General features: G+C 36.3%; 2 protein-coding genes across 3 annotated transcripts; one reads left to right on the top strand and one right to left on the bottom strand.

Moving 5' to 3' along the window:
- Positions 1-2,889: 2,889 nt before the first annotated feature.
- On the bottom strand, positions 2,890-16,420 carry LOC128018189 (procollagen-lysine,2-oxoglutarate 5-dioxygenase 1-like). The gene is made up of 19 exons (XM_052603549.1): positions 16,196-16,420; positions 15,533-15,624; positions 14,213-14,346; positions 13,945-14,108; positions 12,513-12,625; positions 12,263-12,326; positions 10,504-10,601; positions 10,287-10,388; positions 9,407-9,538; positions 8,432-8,553; positions 8,173-8,277; positions 7,317-7,442; positions 7,004-7,145; positions 6,799-6,912; positions 6,628-6,693; positions 5,269-5,373; positions 5,045-5,191; positions 4,599-4,724; positions 2,890-3,353 (listed from the first exon to the last, which is right to left on the bottom strand). Exons 1-19 carry the CDS (start codon positions 16,278-16,280, stop codon positions 3,198-3,200), a joined length of 2,193 nt encoding a protein of 730 aa, XP_052459509.1. The 5' UTR covers positions 16,281-16,420; the 3' UTR covers positions 2,890-3,197.
- Positions 16,421-17,417: 997 nt separating this feature from the next.
- On the top strand, positions 17,418-25,981 carry kiaa2013 (KIAA2013 ortholog). 2 transcript variants are annotated; one of them, XM_052603556.1, is made up of 4 exons: positions 17,418-19,118; positions 21,846-22,699; positions 24,655-24,715; positions 24,870-25,981. In XM_052603556.1, exons 1-4 carry the CDS (start codon positions 18,140-18,142, stop codon positions 24,872-24,874), a joined length of 1,899 nt encoding a protein of 632 aa, XP_052459516.1. In that variant the 5' UTR covers positions 17,418-18,139; the 3' UTR covers positions 24,875-25,981. The 2 variants fall into 2 exon arrangements, with proteins under 2 accessions (XP_052459516.1, XP_052459517.1); XM_052603557.1 differs by lacking the exon at positions 24,655-24,715.
- The last annotated feature ends 347 nt before the right edge of the window (positions 25,982-26,328 follow it).

The raw sequence follows: 26,328 nt of genomic DNA, 5'->3' as shown, positions 1-26,328 counted from the left end.
TTCAGCATTGATATTCCATGAAGTTCGTAATTCCAGATTAATAAATTTTACACAACTTTTATACAGGTGGATAGTTGGGTCACAACATGACAATTCCAAAAACACCAAACAGTACATATATAACTGATAGAAACACGAAGTTACATTCAAATGCAGAATTACACACATTTAACGTTTGATTAACACACGGTAAAACTGCAGATGCTCCAATTTATACAGGGAAACTGCACCAAAAAAAGGTAATACTCTATACATTTAGACTACATTTGAGTACATTTTACCATTCTTTTTCATAAAAGTTAGCTTCCCTGTCCTGTTTGTTAGGTCATAAAGTTTTACGACATGGTCAGGAGTAGTGTTACAGAAACATGACTTTATCTGAGAACCTTAAAATGAGGAGAAACATTTCCATTTTATAAGCTAGCAATTTAGGATTAACCAAGGATTAACCATTTTATGCAACGCGCAACATTTTCAAAATACATATTATTAAGGACTTTATTAATAAGAAAAGTTTGTGTGTGTGTGTTCAGGAATGTGGGGGGTTTTGTTTCTCCTTTGAGGCTCGCCCAGGTGACTCTGGAATTTCTTGTCATAAATAATTTAAATCCAGCCAGGCTGGCACCAGGCCAGGCATTTAGTGTAAAAAGGTTTCATTTTATATGCCTGACTTTAACCCATGAATCGATGACCTGCATATCCGTTACACAGCAGTGCTCCTCTCGAGGCAATTCCGTGATCACGTGACTGAATTTGACATTCAACAAGCCTGAATACGTAATATACAATTTCGTATAATAATAATTTAAGATATGTATTATGACATGAATAGTGTTTTCAGTCGTTTTTCTAACATCGAGCACAAAACTCAACACAAAGCCACGCCCCCTAAGGCATGTTAGCCAATCCCATGTGAGTAATCCCGAACGCGCAAAAAGGATGACTTGACTCTTTTTGTTGTTTATAGACTTTACTGTCATAATAGAGAATATTTTATAATATCTATATATTGTATATGTATATTGTATATTATATTTCATATTTATTATTGTATATTATAATCAAATGTGTTTACCAGCAAGGGCGGAGTAATTATATCTTCTAATCGTTCTGAAGCATGTTGATGGAGCGATGTCGCCGAAGAAGGCTGCTGAAGATCCGTGATAACAACAAAATAAATGTTCACGAACTGTTCATCGGGCTGTTAGCCATCAAATGTGGGCGTGAAAGCAATCTTACAAAACGCATGTGTAGTCAAAAAAACTGATTCATGTTTTCGACATCAATATGATGTTTTTAGCTTGACGTTTCACACAAAAACGAGTTTTCGGCAAAGAAAGTTATTCCCATAGACAGTAAAAGAATTCCTTATTTAACTGATAAGTGATAACCATAGACAGTAAAAGAGGGTGATAATGCCGCTGAGGCTAGGCGATGACGTAATCGAAGTGCGACCGGAGTTTTTTCGTAATCAGATTCCATCATAGACAGTAAAAGAAATGGACACAGCAACCCCATTGGAACTCAATTGAGACAAGTGAAGCCCATTTTTAGCATTTTTTAGCACTTCTGTTTCTGACGCGCAGACTCAAACTAAACTTGACGATGTCAGCAACCTGTCTGACAGATGTAAATCTTCTAGTAGCTGTGCGTGCAAACTGCCATTGTTAATCTTGCAGAGACGGCGCGCTTAGGCGGGGAGTTCTTTGGCGTGAGTGAGCAGGAGTAAGTATTCTGATTAATTATTTTGTATAGTATTTTAAAATGTAACACCAGTACGCCATATTAAGTTAACTGCCTGCGAGCTTCTCCTCCTGTCTGTACGGTAATGCGACAGAGAGTTGCGTGGTTATGACACAATCGTTAGCCTATTTTTACAAAAACTGTTTCTACGGGGCCATAATGTAACATATTAGGTAATGGAGCCCTTTATACATTGTCGTGTATCTATAATGGACAAACGGAGTCTTTAAATCTATTTTAGATCTAAAATCTAAATGCCTCAGATGTTAAGTTATTTATAAAATGCATGGGAGTCAATGGGAATGCTAACGCAAGTAAAGTTCTGCTACAAGATGGCGGCACCCGGCCGACTTCAATATCCGGTCGACTTCCTTGCCGCCTGGATTCCATAAATTAAGTAGCCTTGTAATTTGATTCAGTTCCATTTTATAATACTCATAATCAGACTAGTTACTTGTTTATGGATTATATAATTGCATATTATTCACACAATAGCAATACATTCTTTCATAATTTATTGTTTCTCCCTAATTCCTCTTTTTTCAACTTTTAAATGTTCCTTTCTAAAATACCTACTGCTTACATACATTAAAATTCAATTCAAGTTTATTTGTATAGCGCTTTTTACAATACAAATCGTTACAAAGCAACTTTACAGAAAATTATGTTTCTACAATATTTAGTAATAGCTTATAAGTGGTGACTGTCAGTTTGTGCACGTATGACAGGATTAAAAGAAAATAATAATAATACAAGACGTAGTCAGCCAGACGATGAACTTTATTAATATTATTAATAATTATTATATGATGCAGTCACACTTGTAGCAATACTTGTTAGTTCCGTTTGTTGATACATTCAAAAAGTCTTCCAGTTTTGATGAAGACACGGCATTTGACCACTGGATTTACGAAAGGTTTAAGAAGTGTTTCAACACTGTATCACCTGATGAACACGATTTTTGTTTGAATTATCACTCAGTAGGTTATTTAACCATATATTTCTATGTCTTTTGAAGGCTTTTGTCTTTCAAACACATTAAAATGCACAAATTTACAAACTTGATTTATTTTTTCAGTACTGTTTTCAAACAGCAGCATCAATTGTTTGAGGGGCATCTATAAAGAAAACTTCTCAATAAACCTGTGAATGTCAAAGCAAGGACAGAGGCTTTATTGAAACACATCCACATCATCTGTATGGAAAAATCCCTTTCAATACATGACAATAAATAAACAAGTGAGATATCATTGCATATAAGTCACATTTTGCATAGTGATCTTTCAAACAGCAATCGACATTCATCGACTGTTATCAAAAGATGTTTTTACGTAACAAAACATAGAAAAAAAATTATATATACATACACACTGCTATTTTCTCAATGAAAGGCACTTGCTTATTCTAGAGTCTTCTGAATTCAAAGCAAATCCTAGTTTCCAGTAAGAAGTAGTTCAAGGGTCCACAAATGAGACAGAGATGTATCGAACCCCCTGTACGGTGGGCAGCCCCTCGTGGTAGTGTGTGAGGCGTCCGGGGTGCAGGAGCGTCCAGCCCCTCCTCGGAGCTGTCACGGAGCAGTTGTACCTAAGGAACCGGCAGCCACCGCCCTGAACAGACAATCACTGATCGTTACAGTCAGCTCTTGGTCTGTCAAACCGCTTCACAACAGCAGAAACATATTTAAAGCTATGAGCTTCACTTTACAAGCATGAAGAAGGCATGGAAGCCCATTTCTATCACTGGATAAAAAAAATCAAAGAGGGAATTGTGACCTTTTTCCCTCACATTTCTGGATTTTTCCTTGATGTACTTCTCGCAATTCTGACTCTTTTCTGTATTTTGTCTTACAGTTGGTCGAGAAAAAAAGTTAGAAAAAAGTCATAATTTCATTTAATTTCGGTTTAAATCTCGCAATTATGACTATTTTACAGAGTTGTGAGTTTATGTCTCACAATTCTGACGTCATAACTCACAGCCGCAAGTTAAAATGTTGAGAAAACACAATTCTGAAAAAAAAAGAAAAATTGTGAGATAAAAAGTCAAAACTACTTTTTTATTTATTTAGTGGCAGAAACGGGCTTCCACAAAAAGGAGATTATTAAGATGCATAGAGAAAAATTATGTGCAATAATAATTTACATTAAAAAAAATAATAATAATAAAAAATAAAAACCCTGAAAGGCCTTCATAACAAAAGAAGACCTTCTCATGTTCCAACACTTGAAATATTTGTAGCTTTCAGGAGAGCTGCAGGTCACGACATGCTGCGGTGTTACGACATGAACATTTTACAGACCAACAGTTTGCATACGTCACATTTACAATCTGAAGTATCTATATATTCAAAATACCATAGATCAGGTTCTCTATATATACATTGCATTAAACTACACTGAAAAAAAAAATATATATACTTTGGCCAATTATTTTTTTTTTTTAAATACTCAAATTTGTTACAGCCAAATTTATTAGTTTTTATTAATGAATGTTGGTCAATATAATGATTTTGTGGCTTTTTACAACTTAATTTCTCCATAAACAAAAGCTAGAAACACCAGAAAAAAAATACTAAGACCCATAATCATTTCTGCACTCAGTAAATCAAGCCAGTATGTTCTGCACATACTATAAATACTATAAATTACTAAGCAAATTTGTCTCTTTTAATTATTTCTATGGGAAATGTTATTTGCTTTAAGGCCAATGAACAAAACTGTAACAAACCATGATTCACACAAGATTTTCGATTAGAACAATATAAAAATGCACTTTAAATAAGACACTTTTTTAATGTAAAAAACAAGCATTTAACAAAAAGAAAACGGCGTATACAGTGACATGTTTTCACTCACCTGATAGTCAATCCCCACTTGATTGAGTGCAATATTGATGGTGAAAGTAGAGGCATCGTGATGTGGTTTTAATGCGGGTTGTTCATCAGGTTTATATCTGACTACAAACGCCAGATCAAACTGAGCCTGCGGGAGACAAACACCAGTCTTCAGCATCACAGAAATCCTTCAGAAATCACTCTGATATGATGATTTGCTGCTTATGTATTATGTATCAGTTATTATTGGTTTTCAATTATTTATAATGGTTCTTATCATTCTCAATACTGATAATGTGAGCTTAATATTTTTGAGGAAACCATGACACATTTGTTTATGATTAGTTTCTGAATAGAAAGTTTAGAAGAACAGCATTTCTTTGAAAAGCATTATAAATGTCTTTACTGTAACTAACTTTTCCTTCACTTATCACTTCTTCGATGTCAGGAGAACGAAGTAAGGCTTACCCTTGTGTAGTACCCTGGATACATTTTCTCAGTGACCGGCGCTATATAATCCAAAAGAAACTTGTGCCATTCTTTATCGTATCCCACCTGATTCATGTGGATATCAATAGTGGGGACATTTTCATATCCACCTTGGATCCTTTTGTCCTAGAAGCAAAAGAAATCGTCATAATCATGCTCAAATAAATTGCAAGATAAGGGATGAAACAGAAAAAACAACATACCACATTTCCACCTCCTGACCACTGGCCAAAGTGCTCCATCTCTTCAATGAGATGTCTGCAGGCCACGTCAGTGAAAATAGGGAACCAGTACACATCAGGACATGGCTACACACAGAAATACAAGGAAGTTTTACATTGTAATGTCTTTACCAAAGACTCAAAAGCATTTCTTGTGCTTGCCATCATTCCTTCTTAGGTTTGGCGATGTAAACAAACCCCTAAACCTAAGTGATAACAAATAAAACAATGAAAAATACCATTAAAGGAGAGACTGGAGTCATTTCTAAGAGATTGGGGATGCTCTCTTTTTACTTAGACCTGGATGCAATCTTCTAAAAACCACACAGTACACACATGTAGCAAAATATGCTTGAAACAACAGATCGCCGCTGTAACCTCACAGAAGCACCTGAGTCAACACTTTACATTACAGCAGCGAGTTTTCACCTGATGCTCACCTTTTATGAAAACAGTGATATAGTGAAATAATATTATAATTTAGCACAACAGTTTTCTAGTGTCGTATATTTACAGACAGAGTGAATTCAGTGTCACATGATCCTTCAGAAATCATTCTAAGATGATTATTTGCTGCTCGAGAAACTTTTTTATTTTTCATTATTATTATTATCAATGTTGAAAACAGTTCTGCTTAATATACTTTTGTGGAAACTATGATTATTTGATGAGTAGAAAGTTCACATTTGAATTTTGAAAACTATTTTGTAACACCATAAAAGTCTTTACTGTCACTTCTGACAAACTTAAAGCTTCAGTAGGTAACTTTTGTAAAAATATATTTTTTACATATTTGTTAAACCTGTCATTATGTCCTGACAGTAGAATATGAGACAGATAATCTGTGAAAAAATCAAGCTCCCCTGGGATCCTCCCAGTGTCCTATTGCCATTTGCAGAAATTCATCCGTTCCCGGTAAGAAACAACCAATCAGAGGTCCGGTCCGTAACTTTGTTTGTGTTCAAAATGTAGAAAAATGTATATAACAAGCGAGTACACCATGAATCCATTTTCCAAACCGTGTTTTTAGCTTGTCCTGAATCACTAGGGTGCACCTATAATAAGTGTTTATATTCGGACTATTTTAGGTTGCTTCTGGGATACCGCGGCGGAGTAACCCAGTACCTTTGTGATTCTTCATATACATAAACAAAGAGAAGTAGATCCGGCTACGATGTTCTTCCGCAAGACGCAAGCACTTCTGTTTATTAACCGCTAGAGCGTCAAAAGTTACCTACCGCAGCTTTAATGCTTAATACTATAATCGTATACAGTAGTATTACAAACCAACTATAATATTCAGAAAACCCTGCTATTATAATGATTTTGGTCAATACTCACCATTTCTATAAGATCATCTCTCAAAACTTTGGAATAATTCTCATGAATGTATCTTTCCTCCCATTCCTGATCCAGAGAAACAAATGAAAGAACAATAAGGCAAAAACAAACAGTTAAATAACAATAAAGCATGAATGACTTCAGTTAAATATCACTGTGATTTTCTCTTACCGCAGGATTTTCAAAGATCTGCCAGAGATCATTGTGCAAGTGGGTTGTCTGGTAATTTTCAGTCGATAAAACGCGACCGAAAGTGTGCATATTTGTTACGAACATGAAGACACCCTAGGAAATTAAAAATATATCAATCAGCAAGATATAAGATGTTGGTTTAATGTGTTTTATTTCTTCTGGTGATCTGCGTGGAATGTCTGACCTTGTTTCGAACTTTGGAGCAGAAGGCCATATCCGGATCAAGCGTTTCTGATTCAAACAGGTCAGGATCTTTGAGATCAGTCCTCAGTGTATCGGCTTTTATCAGGAATATGTTAGAGACGTATGGCACATTCCACAAACCCCTGTGGAGACACCGGAGAACGGTCACATGATTGCCATTTGCCCCAGTTTGAGGCATTTCAAAGACTGCTTCATATTTTTCGAGCAGTGAAACAGACTCAACTCTCTCTCAAATATCTGTGGATTCTCAGTGATTTCACAGGACAAATGAAGTGAACCGAACACCAACTTACACGCGGTGTCCTTGAGCTATGTCCACGTAATCCTCTGACCTGGCGTAGTACCCGTCGGCGCTGAGCGCACCCCAGAAGTTTGTCCACAGACGCCCGGGTTTAGTCATCATTGGTGCAATGCAAGGCCTGTGAGGTTCATAAAAACTGATTAGGCATCATTATCATTATCATAGGCATCGAAAAGATCAATATCAGGAAAGTGATACGCACATTCAGAGTCACATGATCCTTCAGAAATCATCTGATGACTGAATTTGTATGATGAAGGTTCGTATTATTATCAATGCTGAAAACACGAGGCAACCATGTTATATTTTTCTCTGAATAGAATGTTTAAAAGAACAGCATTTATTTGAAGTAGAATATTTTGTAGCTTTATAAAATGTCTTTTGATCAATTAAATGCATCCTTGCTCAAGTATTTTTTTATCTTAAAAATGTTTACTATAATACAAAATAATCATATCTGAAGGATTTCTGAAGGATCATGTGACACTGTAAACTGGAGTAATGATGCCGAAATAAAAAAAACACCCATTAGAACTAGACTAAAAAATTTGATCAACTTTACAACTCGCATACTAAGCATTTTGATGAATAATTCATGTAAATAAGCCGTTTATTAAAACACAAGCTCGACATTTCTGCTTTTAAATCCTCCACAGGTTTGCATGGCAAGTACATTATTGTGCGTGCTGCTTACAAACAGATGCTATTTCACTTGTTCAAAACCTGAAATATTCATTTAAAGCCACCAGTCACAATACTAACTCAACAGAGGACATGAACTCTATAGAGACAACATATTTGCCTTCATTTGTCAAGTACTTTCATTACTTCAAGTCTTCTTTACTTACTTATTGAGCTCAATTAAGATTCTAAGCGTGTTTTCGTTCTTTAAAACCACGTCCACGTCTATGCTGAAGAAGTATACACAGTCAATGTCGTCTCGACACATATCGCTGCAAACAAACAGAAAAAAGAAATTAATGGAATATTTAAAGCAGAGAGGAACCATTTGTACAATGACAAACTATGTTCACCGGTTTTCATATGCTGTTTGATATGGACGTTGAAGTATTAAAATTGACTACTGTATTTAAAAAGCCAACTCACAAGCCAATATCACGAGAGGTCACCGGATCTATGTCCTCTTCTGGTCCAATCAGCTTCACACCCTGGTATTCAGACTCATGATGCTCTAGAAATGTGCGCACGTGTGGCTCGTGATGGGATTCCTGCAAAAGAAATGAATCAAAAGGATTGTCCTTTGCGGTATATACCGAACATAAAATACATCTATGAAGAATGACAGTAATGAACATCACGATTCATTAATATACACAAGGTCCATGTGAAAAACTGCTGTTCAACTACATTCAATCTGATCTGATCCGCCTTTAACAATGAAGACCCCACTAATGAAGAGAATATCATATGATACTCAGCAGGACAGGCGTATCAGATCTTATTCACATGCTCTATATAATTAGATCAAGTTTAGGGTAATGCATATTGTGTGTCGTTTTTACAATCACAGATGGATTTAAATTTACAAACGTAGTATTCGCTGTTCTCTGCTTATAACTGGCGGCAAAAAGACGACAAACGTGATTCCCTTCGTGTTCTGCTTCACACTTGACGCTCAAGAAGAGCATGTTGTGATAGAGTTAACCTGGCGCCATTATTAACTGTTCTTATAATTGCTTTGGGAGCTTAAGCTCATGATTATGGTGTGGCTTTTGACACATGCTTGAGATGTTCAGCCAATCACAACGCACTGGGTCAGCTGGCCAATCAGAGCACACTATGCTTTTCGAAGGAGGGGCTTTGTAGAAGAGCACAACATGTAACATTTGTTTTTGTTAATGTTAGTTAGTAAATTGTTTGTTTATTCATGTTAAAAATGTATTAGTAAAGTTGAAATCACCATAGACTAACATTAATAAATGCTGTACAAGTATCGTTTGTACATGTTAACTGATGTAGTTAAGCAATGTTAACAATGAAACCTTATTGCAAAGTGTTACAGCTTAACTGTTAAAAATGCATATTATATATACAGTTATGAATCTGAGCATAATGTTTTACCTGATTATAGATGAATAACCGGAGCCGGTTTTTGGGGTATTTGAGGTTAAGCAAGCGTTCAAAGAACACAGTGACAAAGGGTGTGGGCTGCTGGATGAAGATCCCGATGACCACCAGAGGATATTCACTCTCCTGCAGACAAAACACAGCCAATCGATTCATAAGCCAAACTATTATTTAACTGAAGCTTCATTACAATTTAAATGTATATGTTTAGGTTGGAGGTGTCTGTGAATGCCTATGGTATAAACAGTGAAAATGTGCGTTTATTAGACTTTTTTTGTTGTAAATTAATGTAGTCACAATCATAAAGTTCTATATTAATTTGTGTATTATTTATAAAAAATATATCTAACTTTATAATTTTAACATGTTTATTGGTTTATTGCAATGCATTGAATGTGTACATTTAACACTGAACTGAATTTCATCATTTTCTTTTTAATTTTAGATTTATTTTTATTTATTTCTTTAGATAATATTTATTATGTCTGAATCAGCCTGACTAAAGTAGGTAACACTATATATCTTGTTATCATGAATATTTAAACATAGATGTATGGAGCCTTGCACATGCCATGCAGAAGAAAAAAATAGATATTGAGGCCATAAATTAAAATGAGGCCAAATTTTTCCACTTATTTTTGATAAAAAAAACCTTGCTCAAGTTGCACTGTTAGTTTGGTTACTAATTAATAAGTCATGGGAACTAATTCTTCATTTGTTTATATAATATCTTGCTTTTTCCCTCTTCTTGCTCTGTAAAAGTGGATTTGACTAAATATATTTAATAAAACAATCTAAACAATAACTCTAAACCCCGCAATTCCTGATGGTAAAAATAAACACTGATAGTAAAAATAGTAAACGTAAGGCCCACCTGGAGTCCAGAGAGAGGTCGCAGATCCTCGTTACAGATGGTGCAGCCAGTCTCAAACGTCCACAGATTTGGGATATAGTTCCCTAGGTAGTTTATCTGAAGCTGAAAGAAACCGGTTTTATTTACTTATTTATTTATTAAACTGAACAAGACAGACAGCTATAGAAAAGATCTTACTTTTACATTACAGTCATTTGGATCAAAAAACTTTTTTTACTTTGGTGGGTCCATTGCCATGGATAATAACAGGTAGGGTGTCGTAAAGCACATTTCTGGCTCGCACGCGTCCATCTTCAAACTTCAGCATGACTTCATCTGTTCATGAAAAAAAAGAAAAAGTATATATATAATATATATATATAACAACCAACAAGTTTGACTGAGAGGAACACAATCTATGACTAGGAGTGTATGGATGTAACAATTCTGTAAGGTATTGTGGTGGAGATCATGTAGTGCTTTAAAAGTAAGCTTCATAATTTTGAAATCTACTCTTAATTTGACCCAGAGCCAGTGCAGAGATTCACTGGAGTGATATGACTGCCAATCCTAGTCCTAGTAATCCTAGTAAGATCCTGGCGGCTGAATTTTGTACATATTGCAACTTATTAAGTGTAGATTTAGAAGCTCCTGCTAAAAGGGCGTTACAATAGTCTAACCGTGAGAAGACAAAGGAATTTATCAGCATTCCCACGACTGTAACATTTATCATAGGACATAATCTTGCAATGTTTAACAGTGCTCTGGACAAAAGAATCAAAAGACATAGTTGCATGAAGTCAAGAGCCATCAAATTTCATCAAGAGTCAGGGACAGACAATCAGCTTTAGAAATTGACAACGGGAGCCAATGAGCATAACTTCAGTTTTACCACAAGACATTCTTATCTATCCATATTTTAATCTCAGTTATGCAGTCAGACAAATAAGCAATGTAAAGGCACTCATGAGGTTTTGATTGTATATAAATCTGCTTGTCGTCTTCATACAAATGGTAATGAAGGCAGAGCGATCTCAAACGGTGGACTAAAGGTGACAAATAAGGAAAGGACCTATAACTGACCCCTGGGGGACGCCAGTTGAGACAGGGCTAATTTCAGACCTATAACCACCTATAGAAACAAACTGGGAGCTGTCAGTAAAATAAGACCTCAACCACCTTAAGGCAGTCCCAGACGCACCAAACACTCTTTCAAGATGAGTAAGTGACAGACTGTGATCCACAGTATTCAACGCAGCTCTTAGATAAAGAAGAATAATAATAGAAGTTGCACCTGAGTCAACAGCCATCAACAAATCATAGGTTCAAAAATACGCTCAAGAAATTTTGCGAAAAAATGGGAGATTTGAAATAGGATGAAAGTTATTGAAGTTATCCAGTGCAACATTTTCTTTTTTTTGGTACAGGCGTTACAGCATGCTATCATTAATATTCTGATTTAAATACTACATTATCGTTTAGTTGCAGCTGAATTATATTTGAATGATTTTGTAGTTATAAGGTCAGTTAAATGGCCATAAATATTCACTGGCCCATTCATATTAAAGGAATTCCTCCATAAATGTTTAAATTAAACTCACTTGGGCATCTGTAATGGATACATCTGAACCTCCCATATAAAGCAGTGAGTCAAATCTACAGCTGCCAGCCAACCATCCAAACTGCCAGCCAAGCAGAACAGCTTTAAACTCAAATACAAGACTTCAGTCCACGTGAAACCAATCAGCATTTCAGATGCTTCAGCAAAGCACTGCATTAGCGATTCTTCATTAAACTCAAAGGTTACAGAAAAACACCCCAGCAGGTATCAGAGAGCGAGAATTGTACTGACGCTGCACTTTGAAGACCATATTAAAGGATGTTTTTCTTCAGAGGGCTGATTCAGGAGAAATTTGCAGAAGCCTTATGTTGGAGCTGTTCTCCAATCAAATCTCTAACAGCTGCATTTCTGTAAAGACACAAAATGAAACACTTACCAAAAGCTCCATGAAGATTCTGGAACAATCTGCACTTGTTGTCCAGAGTTATATTTATGGACTTCTAAAGAGGAAATGACAGGGAGGAAAATGTCACATGGCAGTGTAAACACATTTAATATGCGTCATTACTGAAAACTGTGAACTTAAATGTCCATTCTGAAAACAGGGCAACATATCTTAAAACAGAGCAATAAAGTTTTAGGAAGCCACGCTGATTATACCAAACAAACTACAGCCAAACACTCACTCTTTTCTCTGGATTGATATATAGTTTGGTGAAAAAGAGTTGGTCACTGTCACTATCTGCTCCTGACCAGTCCGAAAGCATCTGTTTAAGATTGGGTGCATAGCCAATGAAGCCTAGAAAAAAGAAAACATCCAGCGTAAGAATGGAAAAAGCCTAAAACAGACAGAACACATATTAATATCTGGTTTAGGTGTGCAACTGGACGATTTAAACCTATCTTTTAATTATTAGTCATGAAAAGAAGGAAGAGAGTGGATTTTCAGAGAGGCCACAGATTGCACTAAAGACAGTACAGTATTCTCTTATTAAATGCAGGTATGAGAAAACATTGAGTGATTTTGAGAAAGGAAATTAAAAAAGAAGATGCCTCAAACGTCTTAGTATAACAGTTCAGAGTAAATGGAAATGAGATTCAACCACTGAATTATAAAATAGTTAAAAGTGATTATTTTAGTTTGTGGTATGTTTGGTTATAGCAACTGTATGATGAATTACAAGATATTATTACATGCATTGGTTTGCTTTCATTCTATTCTATGCACCATTGCCTCTAAATACGTTAATCTCCTGTTAAATGAATAATTTCATAATTTCTGAATTTGGGGCTTTGAAATAAACAAAAACCCAAGTAAAAGACCTACTGTAATCAACCAAATAAAATATAATTCATTGTATACCCAACAAGATCTAACTGTAATGATTTTTTGTTTCGTTTTGAAGAAATTTTAATAGTATACTGGACAGGACAATTATTTTTATTGAAATATTACAGTAATGAGAATGGAAAGTTTAATTGTCATGAAAATAATGTATTAGTGGTCCTAAGAAGAGCCTCTTTGTATTTAAATATATATATATATATATATATATATATATATATATATATATATATATATATATATATATATATATATATATATATATATATATATATATATATATATATATATATATATATATATATATATATATATATTATTAATATTGTTATTTATTTTTTTGTGATTAAATATACTATTTACAACAGAACTAACGCACAACATATTATAGTATAGTTCAATGATGATTGTGTGTGTATATACAGTATATATAAAAATACACCTGATACACATTTTTATTCATCATTTTATAGAATAAAAAATATTGCTGTATTTTTTTGTAAAAAAAAAAAAAAGGGGGATATCGATCTCTTGCTCTGACTAAAGAAATGTAAACACCTGCTGCCATATTTACGACTTTCCGACTAGTAAACAAGCTTCACAGGAGAACTTGAATGCACACATAACTCCAAAATGTCATTGTGAAATGTGTGTGTAAATGATTCATAACATTTATTGTGATTCCAAAACTAAACAAAATTGAGCTAATAGAGCTTACACAGTACAGCTAAAGCTCTCCAATGGTAATAATAGAACAAGAGAGAAAGACATGCCTCCTGCTCCAAGGAACCTCTTCCCTTCTCTGACATGAGGATGCTTGTCTTCCAGGTGACGGTCCGGCCAGATGAGTGTCTCGGAAGAAAACACGACTTTGTGCTTGGCCTGCTGAAACTTCTTCAACAGCTCTTTCGGACCAGAAGAAAAGATCACGTCATAGCTGTGGAAAGCCCAAGCATAAACGATCGTTAGTCCATGATCAACACTGATACAGAAACAGTACAGACAAATCATTCCAGGCATAATTATGATGGATGTAACTACCTATCCACAAAGAGAATGACTCTGTTCTCCTCCTGTATGTCCTCCAGAGCAGACTTCAGCAGGCGCACTTTCTGCCCTCCACCTGGAGGAGACATGTAATCTCCACCTTTCCATGTTTCTCCCTTCCCCAGAACCTGAAGAACAGCAGAGGAATGTCAGGCATCCATCTGGATTATAACCTGTGAACTGTGTTATACTGGGAGCATCTAACAAAAATGTCATATTTAACCCTTATAAAAAATAAAATAAAGAAATTAAATTTTCATTAAGAAAAAAAAGTGACAGGATGATGCTAAGTTAATAAAATAAAACAAAAATAAAGGTACAGTAGTAATGATTTATGCTTTATGATTTAAACACCATATAATTATGTTTTCCTGCATTATAACAAGGATGAGAATTATATCTTTGGCATGTTTAGCATACAGGACAATGATGCATCAATCGATGTGTTGTTATAGGGAATAAACACAGTCTTTAAAATATTAAATCTACTATTCTATTTAAAACTGTATTTTGACAATTTAGTGGAATAATAGAATAACTGATACGAAGCAGAATCCCATTCATTTTTTTTTTTTTTACTATGACTTTTATACAGGCATATGAATAATTAATTGCCCATATTTTACCTGAAGATTAGTCATAATAGTAACACTATGAATTCAAGTTTAATGATTTCACTCAGTTAGCCTATAAGTTTCAATGGACGCGATTAGATGTCTAAAATGTAATACTGAATAATAACCACATTAATTACAATAAGTATCACATTTAAGAATAATAACACTTCTACAAAATGCCACTTGGGTCCTTCTGTGTCAATTCTGGGGCCCTTTTTACTTTTTACTTAAAACAGACACAAAAATGTTGATATTCAATATAATACGATTTCATAGATTATTATTTTCCAGAGAAACAAAACTAGATTAACCTGAAAACTGCTTCGACTGACTAAATCTCACAAATTACAAATTTCATCAAAGGTGTTTAGATGAGATTTTGTGCCTTCTATTAAAGCGAGAGAGGGAAAAAAATTATCTGGTTTATAACCTGATGACTTTTTCAATAGAAAACCCAAACTTTGCACTTTTTCTGGAAAATGCACATTTAAATCTGGAACCGCTAGTTTTCGAGAGACTATTTATGATTTATTGGGATTATAACAAAAATTTGGGTGGAATTTTACCATTATATGCTGGTTGTTTTCACACACTGTGGCCACACAACACAACACACTATAAAAGTTATTTTTGCATTCTATGGCACCTTTTACAAACTTATTCACAAACAACAGTGACTGTAGAATAACTGCCTCGCCTTGATGGTGTAATTAAAGTGCTTTGCGGATCTCAAGAAGCGTCTGAAGCCATCAGTCTCCTGCGTGGCTACAGTCAGCACGAGAAGATCTCCTGTAAACACAGATCATCTGCATGAAAACAGAGAAACTTACAGCTCCTCTGTCTGCATACTGGAAGAGCAAGCACATCCTAATGGGAATCCCACATCCACTGGTCTCCAGTGGGGATCAGGATCTCCAGGCACAGCTGGTATACAGAACCTGGCGCAAAATAGCTATGCTGTAAAACTGATATTTTGTTTAGCCGACACTAATGCGTTTTCTATCATACGTAATGCACTGTGCTGTTTTATTTTGTTTTTCTTGCAACGCAGTCTACAAGCATTCCGGGTTACCTTGACCATATCGGGATACGAGAAAATCCGCGATTGTTTTTTTTTTTTATTTTTTTTTTATTGTTTTGTTTTTTACTCTTATTTACAGTTTGGTAAATTTGAGAACTTGTTACATTGTTTTCCTGTGATTTATCGTCATAAACTGATCTAATCTGCTCCCGTTTCTGTGTGGAGAAGGGGTCCACGTCAGCGTGGATCTGGAAAACTTTATCTATGCACGCCAGGTTTGAAAACAATCCCATTTACTGCTCAAGCGTTGACTATGATGAGCTGAAATCATTGCCTTACCCTCGGGGATCGAGCCCTGCTGCTTACAGTCACGCGGAGAAAAGGACGCAAACAAACAGGCTAGAATGACCAGAACTCCTCTCATCTTCGGACCCGTTATTATTTCCCCAGTCCTCCACCTCGACGACTTTCCTGGAGACAAAGTTAGCTGTGCAATCCACAGCCGGCCCACTTCTGCCTTTCTCCACCCCTCGGTTCAGCAGAAGACCCTGTAGCCTCCATAGAGGAGCAGCTCACTGTTGGTTTGTTTTTTAAGTTTTTTTAAAACTTACTCTAAAGTTAAAAAGTCTCACAACTACGTGTTTCAATTAGCCTAGTGTATACAATTATATGTAAATAATAATAATAGTAATAAAACATAAATAAAAAAAAAACATTTTTTAACCTTATATTACCTAATATTTCTGAGGGTAAGTTAAAGTTTTGTTTTCAAAAAAAAAAAAAAAAAAACTAAACAACATACAGTTCATTGAACACGTGTTGTCACCATGTGTAGGGTTCATAAATTGTCACAAAGGAATGAAATTAGACAGCTTGTTAAAGGCTTTTTAGCAAAAGGAAATTAAAACTTAGTTTTATATTAATACAGTTACAAAATGTTATATATACATTGATAAACCTTTTAATTATAAACATTTATAACCTTCCAGTTGAAATCTTTGTGTAACTCTTGTTTGTACAGTATAATCTAAATGTATAACTGAGATGTACAGTGATACTAAATAAGACAACAAATTATGTTAGACTAATTATTATTATTATTAATAATAATAGGCCTAATACATGCATAAAATCCATACATTTATATTCATGCATTTAATTTACATCCATCCATGCACTGATCCTTCACAGAGCCAATTGTATGGTTTATTAGGCAACTAGAGAAAGCCGTGGGGTTTTTTTTTTTCTTGCAGAAATAATTTTAATTTATTAAGCGCATTTATAAAATGTAATAAACAAACAAATAAATAAATACATCGATAATCATATTTTATTAGAATTTATACAAGTTAGGCCTGTCAAAAAATATATGCATTTATTTATGTAGTCCCCGTTATAAACATGTTGGTTACCAAGTATAATTAAATATCTGCACACTTTTTATTTACTTAAAAAAATGATCCTTTATATTTTAAACTGTCATATTTTAAACAAGATTATCATAGTTTAAAAAACAACAAAGGCAGCAGTCATCATAAACAAATCACCAGGTGCCGTAAAGCCGTTTCGAAGATTCCAGGTCAGTCTTATATACTGGTCCAGGATCAGTTTTATCTTCCACTGTTACGTTGCGGTGACGTTGGACGCGCTGCTAGGGCTGGTCCTACAACAGCGATTACAAGCGCTTAGTCCAGCTCGAACTATGACTACGACAGGTCTTCGACACTTCCGCTATTTTTACGGCAGCCATCTGGTTTCCTTCCACAAGTAGAGATGTCAGCTGGCTGAGAGATGACATGTACACACAGCAAATAAAACTGACGAGCTACGTCGAAACAAACTCTAACAGGAACACGCAAGTACGGGACGCAAACATTACGCCGAGGCGACAAAGTAAACGCGGAAGTGTGAACGCGCCATGCGGGTGAGCCGAAATGTGTCGACTAGCTTGATAACATCAACTGCGTTATAGCGCTGCAATTTATGTAAACTCCTCGCAGCTTCAAGTTGCTGGTTTAACAGATGTTTGGAGTTGTTTTTTGCACTCATTTAAACGGAAACTCGACACTCAAGTGTTTGCTTCTGTAATGAAAAAGTAGGTTTTTCCAGCACTCTGTCACAGAAGAAATCAATTCAGCCTTGTTTTGCGCGTTGCTCTTCAAGTCTAGCTTGATGAGTTAATGCTACTATGCCTGTTAGAGCTGTTTGCCACTCCCAGCTTTTACTGCTGTTAGGAAGTCCTGTAGGTATCGCCCTTGACTGAGGAAAACTGCAGTGTAGTTCATGTATAATCCGCCGAAAACCACGTGGAGCAAGAGACAGATGATGTGGCTTCAACAGAGGTTAAAAGGTCTGCCAGGTCTGCTCTCGAGCAGCTGGGCCCGCCGTGTCCTGGTGGGATTACTGCTCTTCCTCATTTTCTACTGGTACTTGAGTTCAGATGGGCTCCTGAAGTTTCTCAGCATGTCCAGGGAGTCTGGAGGAGCGGCGGGGGCTTGTCTGCAGACCGATCTTCACAGGTGGGTGCCGTTGGTGGACCGAGGGGAGGGAGTGGTGCTCACCCCCCAAACCAAAGAAACAGTCCCATTTGTGGTTGGTAATGGACATTTCCTGGTGGATGTGGACTCTAATAAACTCTGGGTAGCTTCATCTTCACAGCCTGGATCCGCGCCGGTTCACCAAACAGACTACGGACCGATAGTGCGCCTGCAGATCCCAGGAACACGCTCGGAAGCTCGAGGAATGATGCTGTGGTACAGAAAAGGCTCTGTTCTGTCCTCCCGATGTATCCTGACAGCGTCTTCTCACGATTGCGTCGTCATCCGAGAGGAGTTTGTTGCGCATCGCAGTCGACCCAATGTTTATCTCCAGAGAATTTACATATCAAACCCTACAGACCGTCCGGTTTCCATCGACCTGGTCACGGAGTCTCCATCGTTTAGGAGCACTGCGGAGAAGATGGAGGAAAAAGAGTTTGTGCTCTCCTCAGGACGGGTGCTCACGGAAAAAAAGGACACCGTGTTGGTGGTGGTGGCCTCAAAGAAGCTGAGCACCAAGATCCAGGTTTCTGCCAAATCGGAATACAAAGAAAACCTGGTGAGCGTGATTCACACCTCGGAGCCCACCGAGGGCGGGAAACTGGACGAAACCCTCGGCAAGCTCAGAGAAGGAGTCAAGAAAGAGATGGTGGATGTCCTCCGAGCCAATGTGGACGAACTGATACAAGAGCACCAGCAAGCATGGGTGGATCTCTTCATATCTGGCAAGTTGATTGAGCACAGTCTGACTTATATACTATTCACTTAAAAAAAAAAAAAAAAAAAAAACTAATAATTCATTGTATGCACCTCAAAAAATTATTTTGTACAGTTCTGAATTAAATATAGCTCACCCAAAAGTAAAAAAAAATTAAAAATCTGCAATAATTTACTCAACCTCAAGATGTTCCAAACCTGTATGAATGTTTTTTTCTTCTTTTTCTTTTTTTTCTGGTGAGCACACAACTAGATATTTTGAAAGATGTTTGTAATCAAACAGTTGCTGGTAGCCACTGACTTTTTTTCATACTATTGGAAGTCAATGGCAACCAGCAAATGTTTGTCAACCAACATTCTTCAGAATATCTTCTTGTGTGTCCAGCAGAGGAGAGAAACTTTTATAGGTTTGGAATATTTATTTTTGGGTGAACTGTACCTTTAATTAATCTTAGGGGTCACATGACAAATACAATTTTTATATGTATTCAGTGTGCTATGAAAACGAACAGTACATTAGTTTTAACTCAAATGCACCCTTCCAACGCCAGAAGAAAAAAAAAGAAAAGATTATTAAACACTGGGAACTAAGCAAATACAAGTATTGAGTGTAATGCAAATTGGTCTTCTCTGCCAGCCACTGCACTCTTAAAATTAAACATTCCGGAAGGAAAGTTGATCAGCAACAAACCGTAGAAGAACCATTTTCAGTGAACAATTGTTAATTTTTTTTGACATTTAAAACAAACATTTTCCACTCTAAAGAACCGTTTGCACGATGGAAAGGTTCCATGGATGTTAAGGGTTCTTTTGGAACAAAAGATGCAAATAAAGAACCTTTTATTTTCAAGAGTGTGCAAGATATATTCATTTATGCAAACTCTCCATTTGAATGCCATCTGATATGCAATTCACTCTGTATTATATATTGGTTCTATGAAAGCAGGTTTTGCGCATTCAGATTATTCCGAATTATTTCCTTGTTATACTTTCAGACGAATTAAGACACACCCATCAAAAACTAACGCTAACAGTTCAGAGAAGAGAAAAGTCCCACACTGAGCTACCGCTTACAATATGTCCTTTATATTTATCGACAAAGCAAAATTTTATGTGTTATATTCTCATCTATATTCTCTTTTGGCATTCTTTTTCTTTTTAGTATGCTCAAAAACAAGTAAGACAGGCAGCTTAGCACAGCAACTTTCATCAGAACGAGATTTGAGTCCACTTAGTTACAAAGCTAGGGACAGATTGCATGTCAAGATAAATTGAGACAAAAAGGCAATACCACTTTGCACAATGACTGTTTGCTTTACTTTAAGGACAGTAATTGGAAAGTAACTTTGAATGAAAAGCAATTTTGCTAATGAATACAAAAAGTCTCCTTGATATTTTAAATGTTCTAGTTTTACGGCTTAAAAAAACTGTTTAGTTTATGAGTATTTAATCAGTAGTGTGTGTGTGTAAACATTTCACTCATGCCTTCAAGTGTTTAAAAAGAGGTCAAAGTCCATTGACAAGGTCAGAGACAGTGTAAAAGCGAAATGTTATTTTTAATTCAGTTCATTATTTTGTTGTTAGAAAAACACAGAGACGCCTACAGTATAACGATGTAATGCTTTGTGCATTTGTTCAGTTGCACATACATGAGTTGCATGGGACTGTGCAAATAATATAAGCCAAACTGCAGTCTAAGTGTCTTTGCTGGGGTGTAAAAGGCTTGAATAATATTACTGGATCACTGTACTTAAGTATTATTTTGGGGGGATTTGTACTTTATTTTAACTTGGAAAAGTACTCCTTACATTTTTGCATGTTATTTTTTTTTCCGCACGCACATTAAACGTGGGACACGGAAGTTCAAACATGCAAGAACCAATGTGTGTCTTCACTCATCAAACACACTCGGCTCGGTTTCAGTTGGTAATCAAATATGAGGAAGCATATTGAGCTAGCAAAGTTGCTTTTTCCTATAAATGTCTACCGTTCATTTGTATAGTTTTTTTTTTTTTTAAAGTAGTTTATTGGTCTCATATACATATATCTGACAAAAATATTTTTCATATATATACTGAAGTAAAATTTTAAATCATTTTTTTGTCTTTCACTTAAGAATAATATTTGTGTACTTTTTACTCTTCTGTGATGTCTTTACACATCTTTTTTAATGTCTCTTCACTTCCCAATAGCAGTTCACTGAGCGAAGCGGTCTAAATGTATTTATATCATCTGTGGAAGGTGTAGGACCATAAAATGTTTGTCCAATCATATTTCTCGGTCCGAGGGCTACGATAGGCCATACTTACTGCCTATCATTGTATGTATTTGCATATGTGAACAGATATGATCCGTCGTCAGCACGTTCATTGCACTATTGCACACCGAGTGAGAATTGAAGACAGTATTATTGTAATATTACACGCTTTGTACTGAAATGTTTTCTCACCGGTGAATGAGACATGAGCTAATCTGACAGTACTGCATTCAGTCGTCCACCAACGCCGTCTCTCATCGTTTCACTGGTTAGTCTCTGGTCATGTGATTTAGAGGAGGCGTGTCTTTGGAGAGTGATCTGCAGGAGGGTGGGATCTTATGTTTTCAAATCTAGCTTGCTATTGCTAGTCTCTCTGAAATCGCATATATAATGTGACCCCTTTAAGGTTTCTATTCATGTGTTCACTTGATTTAAGATTTTAAAAGTTAATATTTCATAGTCTTTTGCTGCTTTACAGGTGTGGAAATCAGAAAGATCACAGACGCCCATACTCCGTCCAGTCGCACAGTCAACAACACGCTGTACTACATTCTGTCGACCTCCACAGCGCCCCTCCTGGATCAGAGTCTCACAGCAGAAGAGCACGAACGCCTGGAGTCCAGTCTGAACTACGCTGACCACTGCTTCAGCGGCCACGCCACCATGCACGCCGAGAACCTGTGGCCGGAGCGCCTGTCCAACGTGGCTCAGATCCTGCAGCTGGTGAACCTCTGGAACCTGACCTTCCAGAAAAGAGGATGCAAGGTCCTTGTGGCAGCAGGCACTCACGGTATGATGCAAGGCATGGTCCTGAGTTTCGGCGGTCTGCAGTTCACCGAGAACCACCTCCAGTTCCAGGCCGACCCGGATGTTCTTCACAACAGCTACTCTTTGAGGGGCATCCATTACAATAAAGACCTTATCAACCTGGCCGTGCTGCAGGACGCCGAGGGCAAGCCCTTCCTGCACGTGTCCGTCAAGCCTCAGGAGAAACCCGTGAAGCTGTACGCTTGCGAGGCCGGCTGCATGAACGAGCCCGTGGAACTGACCTCGGAGCTTCGAGGCCACATGTTTCCGGTGATGGTGACCCAGCCCATCACGCCTCTGCTGTACATCTCCACTGATCTCACTCACCTGCAGGACCTGAGACACACGATGCACGTCAAGGCCATCTTGGCTCATGAGGACCACATGGCCAAGCAGTACCCAGGCCTGCCCTTTCTCTTCTGGTTCAGTGTGGCGTCCCTCATCACGCTCTTCCACCTCTTCCTCTTCAAACTCATCTATAATGAGTACTGCGGGCCTGGAGCCAAGCCGCTCTTCAGGAGTAAGGTATAGCCAAAGACATGTGAAGATGAGCCTATTTTTGGGAGGGAATTGTGGTGTGTGTGAATCTCTTCTTTCTCTTTTCCTTTTGCTCTCATTCATATTCTGCCTTGCAAGATATCTTTGGAAGCTAAGTGATGATAATTGGTTTGGGTAACCATCAAACTTTCAGTCTGCTGTAATTGGAGGCTCTGGCGTGCTGGAAATAGTTGTCTGCAGACTTCAGTTTGGGTGTTCTTTCTCTATGAACTTCTTGATGAACTGAAAGCACCAGTGCTATAAAGACACTGTTCAGTGAGCTCTGTATTTTCCTTGTGGTCTGACACAATTAGAACTGATTTGTGTCCAAAAAAGTAAGAAAAAATATTTATTTTGTTTGATATGAAATGCTGTTCCGCTTCAGAATGACCATTGAAGGACAGTTTTTTGAATGTAATTTATCTTGTGACTTTCCCATCTTTTATATGTAGTTTTACAGCTCAAGAAAATCGGTTTAGGGTATTTAATTCAGTTTTTTTGATGGGATTGTAGCAGGTGAGGAGTCAAGTTTTATTTGATCTGAAATTTGTGTTCAAACATTTCACTGGTGCCTTCAAGTCTTTCTTCTTCCAAGTTGGTTTAAGGGGTTTTGTTTCTTTGAAATCTGCTTTCTGCAAAGTCTTTTTTTTCTTTGTTTTAACAATCTTGGGGTCTTATGTTTCATCTAAATGTGCTTTTTGAACTTTGAATATCTTGTTGTTGGTTTGGTGAGGTGAAATTTCAATTACAATTTGAATCCAACATGAAGTCATATATGTGAGTGCTGATGGGGGTTTTCTTCTGGTGACATTGTTGAGAGCAGTTCATGTAAACTGATAAGTCATCAAAAACAAGTTCATTTCACCACAAAATTAAATTTTAAATAAAAAAAAGCCTTCTTAAAGACCATTGGGAGCCCTTTACTAATATATATATATATATATATATATATATATATATATATATATATATATATATATATATATATATATACACATACTGTGCTGATTTTAATTTTATATAATTATAAATATTTAATTTAACTATTTCACAAAAAGGCTTAATTTTAAGTGTTCTTATTTTTTTTTTATCATGTCGGGGATCATGTCGTTCCCCTGTTTAGAGCACAAAATGAGAAAAGGCACTACTCGCTTGTTATTAAGCATGTACCACAAACACAGTTTCACACGATCTGATGTGTATTCATATCACTGCTGCATATTATGCACTGATGCACTGCTACTACTCCATTAGACCTCCGCCATCAGTTATGAATACATAAATTACACAAGCTCACAGAAAATACAAAATGTTTTTCCTTTCATTATGTTAATGTGAAGAATCTGCATCGTTTGCAGTGTGGGTCTCAGAAGTTCTTTCCCATGTTGGAGTGATCAAAAGCTATCTTTTTTTTCAATTTTGTATTTGTTTGAATTCTGGTGTGTTTTTATTAAATTAACAAATCAAGAGTTAGACAACATGCTGTTTTTGTGACGTTCATTCACAATGATTGTGATTGTTCATTCACATTTACATAATCTGGGGTCAGACAGTAAAGCCTGTTAGTTAGAATTAGCGATCTGAAATGAGTACTTCATATGAGTTGCCTTTTAAATGTGTCTCCTAAGGCGTCTTAACACTAAGTTAAGGCTGCTCTGTGCCTGCTCAAATTTTGTTGCAATGCCCTGCATTGAACCCTCCGTCAGCCCATAATATCACAGCATACAGTACACTTGAAATTGCTGTGGAAATGCAATTATGCCACCTCCTAGCAGCATTAAACAGTCTGTGTAAAGACAACTAAATGCCACTTCAGAAGCACTTCTGTGCCACCTTTGCAGTGTAAATTAGTCACTAGTGTGTGTAACATTCACATATTTGGACACCGATGGCATCAATCCTAATGCCTTCGTTCTGTTAATTTGTCCACACTTTACAATTAGTTTGGACTCCTACTCTGGGAAAACAAGGAAACAGATCCACTGGATGGAGTAGATTCAACAGGTGAAAAATGAGTGAAATAATAAATGATTGTAATAAATCCTTTCTATTCATATCCCTTTGATATTGTTTGAAATTTACTAAGAAACGTAACATCAAATGTTTTCCCCCTGCATCATAAATATGCATATTTACACTTTATTTGTTATTTCAACAGGATGATGTTACTGTCTGAAGCCTAATCCAGTGTGCAGGAACATTAAATAATGCTCTATCTCTGGATGTCCTCTCAGGATTGATTTTAATCACTGGACACGTACCAAACTACTTAATACATGTTTTCCATTTTGCTATGTGTATTTAATTATGAACGTTATCTGAATGAACGTCATCTGATTTTGGTTGAAGATTATGTAAGTTAAAATATGAAGACTCTTTAAAGGTGCCCATCATGTGCAAATTAGTGATCAAATATCAACAATTATGAAGGATTCAAACAATACCTGTATTAATTTATTCTTTTAGCTTATAAACAAACATAATAATACAATCTTAATAGAAACAAAATAAAAAAATGCAGCTCCTAAATACTGATTTTATGTAAAATAAATAAATAACCTTCTAAGATCACCATTTGTCTTTGATTAATCTCTCGTCATTTTTTTTAAGAAAATAAATATAAATGGCTTGGACTTCATTAGATTGTCGTCCAGCTGATGCTTTTATCCAAAGTGACTTACAGTCTCTTATCAGAGACACAATGGTGTCAGTTGGTGAATGCTTGAATTCACAATCTTTCTGCTAATGAAGGTTATGATAAAGTGAACTGCTGGGCTTCCCCAACCAGTCACAGGCTGCACTGAGTTGCATTGCTCAACAAACTGTCCTCAACGCCTTACCAAATTGGTGTTCCACTGGTTTAGAAGGTCGGCCAGTAAGTCCCCCAGAATGATTACAAAAGTGCACAGACATTGCAAAGGTTGTAGGAGTTGTTTTATAGTCTGGAGTTGCTGGAGCTCCAGATAAGATTTTACATGCAAATAAATAAATAAAATCTCTAAGACAATTAGCACAGGTGTGATGTAGTAAGTAGAAGACCTCACTCCATCTTTGGCAACATTTCCCTCATCATTATCTTACCCTGTACGAACCAAAATATAATTATTTTACCACTAGAGGGCAATGTGCACTGTTCACCTGTTCGACATCACATTTTAACCTTCCCTTGAGGATGTATTGGACAGGTATGGGTGAACATATGGTTCTCAGCTCCACATGCTTTTATTGTAAATGTTGTTTGTTCATTAAAATAACCTGTCAAGAAATGGACATCGCTCTGTGGACAATGTTTATTCCAACCTTAGTCAACAACAATTGCCACCCTTCCATGATGGATAGGAAAGCTACTTCATACCCCTTACTTCTTTATTTGGCTTCTGCAAGAAAAGAAAACCACATGTAAAAACTGATAATGATTGAATTTTCCATTTACAGTGTTTACTTCTGATTTATCATTCATAAGTAGATAAATCCTTATGAAAATGATAGAAATAGTTCACTTAAAAACTATAAATATGCTTAAAATGGGTTAATAATAATATTAAGAGGCTCAGCAACTGGCTAAGTGTAATAACTTTATTTAGAGATGCCATTATTTCTGACATGGATGTTCAAAA

This window comes from Carassius gibelio, chromosome A8, assembly GCF_023724105.1.
Source record: "Carassius gibelio isolate Cgi1373 ecotype wild population from Czech Republic chromosome A8, carGib1.2-hapl.c, whole genome shotgun sequence".
NCBI classification, from domain to species: Eukaryota; Metazoa; Chordata; class Actinopteri; order Cypriniformes; family Cyprinidae; genus Carassius; species Carassius gibelio.
The sequence above is the reverse complement of the archived record's forward strand: the minus strand, read 5'-3'. Positions and strand labels throughout refer to the sequence as shown.